Source organism: Bombus flavifrons, chromosome 2 (genome assembly GCF_040668555.2).
Source record: "Bombus flavifrons isolate JBK064 chromosome 2, iyBomFlav1_principal, whole genome shotgun sequence".
NCBI classification, from domain to species: Eukaryota; Metazoa; Arthropoda; class Insecta; order Hymenoptera; family Apidae; genus Bombus; species Bombus flavifrons.
This window is the reverse complement of record NC_138443.1, coordinates 4671094-4680087: the sequence shown is the minus strand read 5'-3', so window position 1 is coordinate 4680087 and position 8994 is coordinate 4671094. Positions and strand designations below refer to the sequence as shown.

General features: G+C 47.1%; 1 protein-coding gene across 1 annotated transcript; it reads right to left on the bottom strand.

The window, feature by feature from the left end:
* Positions 1–2485: 2485 nt before the first annotated feature.
* On the bottom strand, positions 2486–7761 carry LOC138189713 (uncharacterized). Its single transcript, XM_069131843.1, has 3 exons — positions 6642–7761; positions 2962–6212; positions 2486–2656 (listed from the first exon to the last, which is right to left on the bottom strand). The coding sequence occupies exons 1-3, from the start codon at positions 7759–7761 to the stop codon at positions 2486–2488; spliced, it is 4542 nt and encodes a 1513-aa protein (XP_068987944.1).
* Between the last annotated feature and the right edge of the window lie 1233 nt (positions 7762–8994).

Below are 8994 nucleotides of genomic sequence, written 5' to 3'. Positions count from 1 at the left end.
AATGCCAGACTCGTAGAGATTTTTCTCCCTGTACGATTGCATTTTGTTTTCTATACCCGTTTGGAAGCATCGAGAAGGTTCCAAACGCCGTTGCTAGGCACACTCGTTGGAAGCATCGAGAAAGTTCCAAACGCCGTTGCTAGGCAGTTTCTGCCTGGAGTTTTGATTACTAATACAATGTACGTCCCATTGCATCGGCACCTCCGAGGCAACATCACACGTGGCTAGGCCCGCTCTCGAGGTCGCATGCCGCCACAACCACATTTCTCGGAGAACACATACAACCAATCCAGACATCCGTTAGATAAAACATCCATCCCGTGACCGTGGCTACGTTCGGCGACCAATTGTCGCCTCGAACCCAATCTTGATATCACAAATCTCGAACAATTACAGCTATGATAAAATCCAGGCTAGACTACTAGAAGATGTTCCCAAAATTTCCAAGGAACGGCTTCGGCTTCCCTTTCATCTCCGACATATATATATATATATATATATATATATATATATATATATATATATATATGCATATACATGTTTCTTGTAGTGGTGTAGTTTCATACGAAGTGAAATGTTAATTGTTTATTTTATGTTTACTAGATTGTTAATTTTGATTTAGTAGAATAGAACACGCATACACACATATAAGTATGTCGGAGATGAAAGGAAAGCCGAAGCCGTTCCTTGGAAACTTTGGGAACATCTTCTAGTAGTCTAGCCTGGATTTTATCATAGCTGTAATTGTTCGAGATTTGTGATATCAAGATTGGGTTCGAGGCGACAATTGGTCGCCGAACGTAGCCACGGTCACGGAATGGATGTTTTATCTAACGGAGGTCTGGATTGGTTGTATGTGTTCTCCGAGAAATGTGGTTGTGGCGGCATGCGACCTCGAGAGCGGGCCTAGCCACGTGTGATGTTGCCTCGGAGGTGCCGATGCAATGGGACATACATTGTATTAGTAATCAAAACTCCAGGCAGAAACTGCCTAGCAACGGCGTTTGGAACTTTCTCGATGCTTCCAACGAGTGTGCCTAGCAACGGCGTTTGGAACCTTCTCGATGCTTCCAAACGGGTATAGAAAACAAAATGCAATCGTACAGGGAGAAAAATCTCCACGAGACTGGCATTCGTCTTGTGACTGCTTTGGAGAGTGACACGTCGTGTTTCTGTGCTTAAGATCAGTCTACGCTTAGTAAGGAGTCATCCCGTTGATCGTGGATTCGTTTGAACTCAAATTATTGTTTATAACGATTATTAACTTATTGTTTGTAAACCATATTATTCATTGAACTTACTATCCGTTAAACGTAATTATTCATTAGCTTTATTATCTGTTAGACTTACTAACCGTTCAACTTATTATCCACTAACTTTATTATTTGCTTAATTTATTATTCGTTCAATATATTTTTCGCTAACTTCATTATTTGTTAAGTTTATTATTCTCTAGACTTATTATTTGTTAATCTTTGTAATAGACATGTGTATACGTGAAAATATAATCTTAGTTGTTGTTCGATCACTCGCGGAGAGACGCGATCGCGAAGAAGCACGTCAACGGAAGTCGTAAATTTCCGTTACGATTAGATAATCGACGCCACGAAATGATCGATCCCCTATTTCGTTTAGGATAATAGGGGTGGTTAATTGAATAGTTACACTGATTCAACAGGTATAACTTTATATTTATTTCAACAACTTCGTAAAGAAATGATTGCACTGATGCGAATGTACAAGTTATAGATTGATCTTGACCCGGTTACAAGATGTTGACGGTTTGAAGAAGCGAAAAAGAGTGTGCTTCGACGATGAAGCTGTGACGGAGGAAAACTAAGGATGGGTGTGTCTAGCGCACGGGATCATCGGATTTGTTGGCGACGATTTTGGCTAATAGAGTGAGGGAAATAGGCTTCGTTGTTAATTGGTTATTTGCTATGGTGGTGGGTGAGGAAGGATGCTCACCGCCCTCAAGATAAAGTCGTTGGTGGGAGGCCTCACACGTGAGAAACAGAGACTTTCCCGTGTCAACCCGTGGCGAGCAATAAACTTCGGGAAACAATGCAACGGAAGAATCTTTGTTAGTTTCGAAGGACCTCGACTAGGAAATTGCTGAGATTTATGGAGGGTACTTGAGAATATTGAGGGTACGCAGTAAGGACGAGCGGACATCTGGTGACCATCTTGCCCGCGGTGTGTGGCCTGGTATAGGTAGAGTGTCGCCCGGCGTAACATCCTCCCCCCGTTGAGAGGGCACCGATCAACCTTAGATGTGGGTCTGGTGGGTGTGTGATCCACCTCCTTCGATGTCGGTGATTGTCCGGACTCGACTCGGGCTGATTGACATGGCAGGGGGACCAGTCTTTTGATGCCGCGATCCAGGAGGCTCGATGATGTCTGCACCGTCGCTGTTCGAATGATACCATCGGCTCCGGGATGGATCTTGACTACACGGCCCAAGGGCCAGTGCATCGGTGGAACGTTATCTTCTCTGAGAATGACGATGGTGCCTTCTCGTATGTCGTGATTGCCCTTGTTCCATTTGTTTCGGATGTTCAGTTCGTTCAGATACTCCCGATGCCAGCGGCGCCAGAAATGCTGCTTGAGTTTTTGAATATGTTGCCAGCTGGAGAGACGATTGGTTGGAGTGTCCCTGAAATCTCGTTCTCGAATGCTGGTTAATGAATCTCCGATGAGGAAGTGACCGGGGGTAAGGACATGGAGATCGTTTGGGTCGGATGAAATTGGAGTCAGCGGACGGGAGTTCAGGATGGACTCGATTTCAATGATTAGTGTGTTGAAATTTTCGAAGGTTAAGAGCTCGTTACCTGCGACACGTCTGAGATGTCGTTTGAAGGATTTCACTGCAGCCTCCCACAACCCGCCGAAATGAGGTGAGTTGGGAGGGATGAAGCGCCATTCGATCCGTCGGTCGGCCAAAAAGGACTGAACCTTTACCTTATGATCGTCGGCCTGCAGGAGGTTTCGAAGCTCTCGTAGTTCGTTGTTGGCGCCAACGAAGTTGGTACCGTTGTCGGAGTAAATTGTTGCGCAGAATCCTCGGCGAGCGATGAATCTTCGCAGAGCAGCAATGAAGGCCTCGCTAGTGAGGTCGCTGACCAGCTCGATGTGGACTGCTTTAACTGCCAGACATACGAAGATTGCTACATATGTCTTGATTTTACGTCGGTTGCGATCCTTTCGTTCTTTGATGTAGAAAGGTCCACAATAGTCGATTCCGACGTTGGTAAATGGCCGAGATTCCGTTATCCGTGCAGCTGGAAGGTCACCCATCACGTAGTCCACTGGAGGTGGGTTAGCTCGGCAGCAACGGACGCACTTCTTCAGCGTGCTCCAAACTTGACTACGGCCGTCGATAGGCCAATAAGTTCTTCTTAGAGCATATAAGGTGGCTTGAGTTCCGGAGTGGAGATTCAGGAGGTGCTCATGCTCGATTATGAGCGCTGTAACTGAGGACTTCGGTAGAATGATTGGATGCTTCTGACTGAAGGGCATTGGTGAGTGACCGAGTCGACCTCCGACTCGCAATATCCCGTCCTTGTCCAGAAACGGGTTGAGTCGTCGTAATTTCCCCTTCATTGCAGAATTTCGGTCTGTTCGGAGAATATGGATTTCATCTGAAAAATAACAGAACTGTAGTAATTTGATCAGTTTGTTATGCGCATTGGTTAAATCACGCGTGGTTAGAGGTCCCCGTCGATCCTGTTTCTGTCGCCATCTAAGACAACGAGCGGTAATTCTCATCAGCTTGGGCCAAGACGAAAATCGCTCCAGTAGACTGTGGTCAGCCGGAGTCACGGACAGACAGGTTGCTTTCTTCTGCTCCGGAATTTCGGTCAATGGTACTGGGTTCCACGTCGGCCAGTATTCTTCAGGATGTTGGAGCCATACCGGTCCATGTTGCCAAATGGTTGGTCGTAGGAAGTCTTCGGGCGATTGGCCTCGAGATATGAGATCTGCAGGGTTGTCGGTAGTGGGAATGTGACGCCAATCTGAGGTGTGAGTCTTCTGTTGAATTTCAGTCACTCGATTAGCGACAAAGGTTTTCAGCGTATGGGGTGATGTATTAATCCAATGCAGAACGATTGTGGAGTCAGTCCAATAAACAGTCCTAGAAATGTTGCTTGGTAAAGCTTGAAGGACTGTGGTGGCCAGTGATGTGAGAAGAAGTGCTCCACTCAGTTCCAGCCTTGGAATGGTTTGTGACTTGAGCGGAGCCACCTTTGACTTTGCAGTGAGAAGTCGTGTCCAGACATGACCATCCGGAGTGATGGTGCGAAGGTAAATGCATGCTCCATACGCCCTTTCGCTGGCGTCACAGAACCCGTGTAACTCAATTTCCGCTGCGGCCTTGATTATGGTTTTACGTGGGAACCTTACGTTGTTTAACAATGGTAGCTGTGTATAAAATTTGTTCCACTCTGTATGTAAGTCGGCCGGTAAGGATTCGTCCCAGTCAATTTTTAATGTCCAAAGTCTTTGGAGCAGCATCTTAGCTCGAACGATCACTGGTGCCAGTAATCCAAGAGGGTCGTAGATCTTGGCGATTTCGGAGCTGATTGTTCTTTTCGTGACTCGAGAGGCGGTAGGGTTGATTTTGACGGAATACAGGATCGAATCGTCAAAGGAATTCCAGATAACACCCAGAGTTTTGAACGTTTGCGATTCGCCTAGCAGCAGCTTATCGTTTATGTCCTGCTCGGAAAGTCCTCGTAGCAGTTCCCTGTCGTTCGATGCCCATTTTCGAATGTTTAAGCCGGCCAGTTTGAGCAATTCTGTGAGCTCCGTTCTCAATGATCGTGCCTCGCCCCTTGTATCAACTCCCGTGAGAAGATCGTCGACGTAGAAGTCTCGCTTTAAGACTGTCGCTGCTCGAGGGTACCGATGTCCCTCGTCGTCCGCCAGTTGTCTGAGGCACCGAATGGCTAGATAAGGGGCCGCTGACAGCCCGAATGTTACTGTGTTGAGTTGATAAGTGTCAACCCTTCCATCAGAGTTGCGCCACAAAATTTGTTGGAATTTCCGATCCTCTGGACGCACAAGAAATTGTCGGTACATTTTTTCGACATCTCCTGTAATGACGTATTGATGAGAGCGAAATCTTAGAAGAATGAAAAATAAGTCGTCTTGTAATTTCGGTCCCGTATGAAGTACGTCGTTCAATGAAACTCCGGTGGTGGTTGGTGCAGATCCGTCAAACACAACTCGGAGTTTCGTAGTTTGGCTGGACTCTTTGATCACGCCGTGATGTGGCAGAAAATATCCATCGTCCGTGTAGTGGTCCGTGGTGATCTTAGTCATGTGTCCTAATTCTAGGTACTCTTGTATGACGGCGTGATAGTCGGCTTCGAATTGTTTGTCCCGTTGGAACCGACGGCATAGGGAGGTGAGTCGCTTCATCGCCATGGCTTTAGAGGATCCAAGCGAAGGGGTTGTTTCGTTAAACGGGAGAGCGACAATGTATCGCCCTTCGTTGTTGCGCTGAACGTGGTTTCGGAAGTGTTCCTCGCACTGTCGTTCCACTTCCGAAGTGTGTACAGTGGGAGGTCCTTCGTCGATTTCCCAGAACCGGGCGAGATCCGCCTGTAAAGCCGTCGTGGAGGCGTGAAATGCGTGTGTTGGTGATTGCGAGGTTGGGCTCCCCCCGATGACCCATCCGAATTGCGTTTTTTGCAGACGCAAGTCGGGTCCGTTTGCTTGACTGATATCAAGCTGGCCGACACAGAGTGATGCTAGTGTTGGCCCGGCGCTCAACAATATTTCGATCGGAGCGGGTATGTGGAATCTTGGATCGGCTAGTTGGAGATTCCGAGGTATCTGTATCGTTGAGCGATCTATGGGTTGATCTGGGATCCAAGACGATATTGTCGGTATGATTAGGAACGTCAAGGTGCGTTCGTATCTACCGTCAATGGAGGTGATCGTGGCCGTGATGTAGCGTTTCGCGGTCGTCGATAACGTGTTGAGTGTTCCGATTGGGACCGAACATTTCCGTTGATTGAGTTTTAACGAATTAGCGAGCTTTTCTGTAATAAAGTTCATGCTAGAACCGGTGTCTAGCAAAGCCCGACAACGGAATGGTTGAATTTTATTATTCAAGATGTTGACCTGCGCTGTGACTAACAAATCGTGCTGCAATGGTTCGGAGGGAAGCGAGGTCAATGAGTCTGTTTTCTGTGGTTCGGTCCCTAGCAAAGTCGTCTGATGAAGTCATTGCCTTTTTTGTTGTTTAGAACCGGGTGATATATTTGGTTCCGATCCCGTCGTTCGCGATAGCCGAGATTCGCGTTTCGGAGATGTTTGCGGAGATGTTCGGGGAGACGTTCGGGGGGACGTTCGGGGAGACGTAGATGCGTGTCTCGAACGATGTGACGAACGCGGGGTCGGTGAACTGGGCGAGGATCGACCGTTGGATGCCCGGCTGCTCGACGATCGACCGCTCGACGATCGACCGTTCGACGATCGACCGCTCGATGATCGACCGCTCGACGATCGACCGCTCGACGATCGACCGCTCGATGTTCGGTCTACACGTGTTTGGACTTTGCGATGATCATGGTCTCGGTGCAGATATGTATGGTGTCGCTGTCTGCAGATGCGACATGAACCGGCGGTACATTGAGTAAGGGTGTGACCCTTGCCTAGACAATTGGTGCAGAGCGACGTCCTTTTGGCCGTTTCAAGACGTTCCTTGGGCGACTGCGCCTTGAAGGTTTCACAATTCCATATTGCGTGTGGTCCTCGGCAATTCGGACACATCGACGGCTTATGTGTAGTCGCGAATGCGTGAACTCGCGGGGAGTTCGGTTGCTGACGGTTATGTCGATCGGACCCCCGTTTCATCACGGTTGATGCTGAATTTGTTCTGTCACCGTTCGTACGCGTTTTCAGAAATTCTACCAAGTGCGTGTAGGACGGCATTTTCTTGTCTGGCAATGTGCGGTGCCATTTGCGTATGATGGCTGCTGGTAGTTTCAATGTGAATATCTTGAGAAGAACGACGTTTGATACGACTGGTTCGCCGAGCTTCTTTAAGGCTTGGAGGTTTACCTTGACCGTCTCGAGAAAATCATCTATGGCTTCGGGTGTTTCTTTAGTTATTTTCGGATAGTCAAAAATCAAGTCCCAGTGGCGCATGCAGACTTGACGGTGGCAGTCGAATTTTTCTTTAAGAATGTCGATAGCAATTGAATAATTTAATTCCGTGATGTCTAGCGATTGTATGCTTCGCGCGGCCCTTCCGGTCAGGGAGGATTGGAGATAATGAAACTTTTGCACGGGTGTAAGTCGCTCGTTTCGATCTATGATGGACAAGAAGGAGTCGTAAAATGAATGCCAATTCTCGACGGTACCGTCGAAAATAGGCACATGAATCTCCGGTAATTTAATTGATGCAGCCTCGCGAACAGCGGCTGATTCGCCGTTTGTCGATTGCGACGGCGTAACTAGTCGTAGATTGTTTAATTGGTGAATTACTCGGAGCTCTAATCTTTCGTACTCGTCTGCTATTTCAAGGCCGCGCGCGATCTCTTTTTCGTCTATACTTGTTATCTCGTTTTGAATGGCGCGGAATTCCGTCTCGTATGTTTCCAGACGATTTTTCATTTGGACTAACTCGTGCTCTTGCGGACAGCTGGATTGTTCGATTTCGTCCAGCTTTTTTGATAAGCGTGTAAAGTGGCTGACGCACTGGCCTCGGCGTCGGCGCAAGGCGGCAAGTTCATTTCCGGTTGCCATTATTTATTATATGATAGAGATTGAAATGGTTAGAACTTACTTCTGTTGACGAAGGTGATACTTGTCTAAAGTGACGCGTTTTGTAGTGAGAACGAAGTTGTTGGATATCGTTATGTTGACGATTGTCCAGTTGCGGCGGGAGGCTGCCTGGTTGCGTTTCAACCACCGAATTATGCCTCTTCAAATGTGACGGCCCTTGGCGTTACTGACTTCGCTGGAGTGGTAACGCTTCCGCTGCTGGTTATGTTGGATTCACGTGGCACTGTATGGTAGTGGGTGTCACTGGCGTGCACTTTTCACAGACACGTGATCCGGCTCGAAGGACCAAAATGTTCGATCACTCGCGGAGAGACGCGATCGCGAAGAAGCACGTCAACGGAAGTCGTAAATTTCCGTTACGATTAGATAATCGACGCCACGAAATGATCGATCCCCTATTTCGTTTAGGATAATAGGGGTGGTTAATTGAATAGTTACACTGATTCAACAGGTATAACTTTATATTTATTTCAACAACTTCGTAAAGAAATGATTGCACTGATGCGAATGTACAAGTTATAGATTGATCTTGACCCGGTTACAAGATGTTGACGGTTTGAAGAAGCGAAAAAGAGTGTGCTTCGACGATGAAGCTGTGACGGAGGAAAACTAAGGATGGGTGTGTCTAGCGCACGGGATCATCGGATTTGTTGGCGACGATTTTGGCTAATAGAGTGAGGGAAATAGGCTTCGTTGTTAATTGGTTATTTGCTATGGTGGTGGGTGAGGAAGGATGCTCACCGCCCTCAAGATAAAGTCGTTGGTGGGAGGCCTCACACGTGAGAAACAGAGACTTTCCCGTGTCAACCCGTGGCGAGCAATAAACTTCGGGAAACAATGCAACGGAAGAATCTTTGTTAGTTTCGAAGGACCTCGACTAGGAAATTGCTGAGATTTATGGAGGGTACTTGAGAATATTGAGGGTACGCAGTAAGGACGAGCGGACATCTGGTGACCATCTTGCCCGCGGTGTGTGGCCTGGTATAGGTAGAGTGTCGCCCGGCGTAACAGTTGTGTTAAACAATGGATAACTCACGTGAAGAATTGTCACGCGCCCAAAATTCCAATCACACCCCGACAAGTATATATGTATATATTTCTGATAGTGTGACTTTTCATATAAATTCTTTAATTGTGTATTTGAGGTTATATGTCAATTATTTGTTTTCATATATACATATATGTTTTGTAATG

Bases quoted from the DNA above. Each gene is read 5' to 3' on its own strand.
- LOC138189713 (XM_069131843.1), bottom strand. From the start codon at position 7,761: ATGGCAACCGGAAATGAACTTGCCGCCTTGCGCCGACGCCGAGGCCAG. The intron at 6,213-6,641 runs GTACCGCCGGTT...CGACTTTGCTAG, and splicing joins GGGTCACACCCTTACTCAAT to GGACCGAACCACAGAAAACA. The intron at 2,657-2,961 runs GTAAAGGTTCAG...ACGAGATTTCAG, and splicing joins TGCAGGCCGACGATCATAAG to GGACACTCCAACCAATCGTC.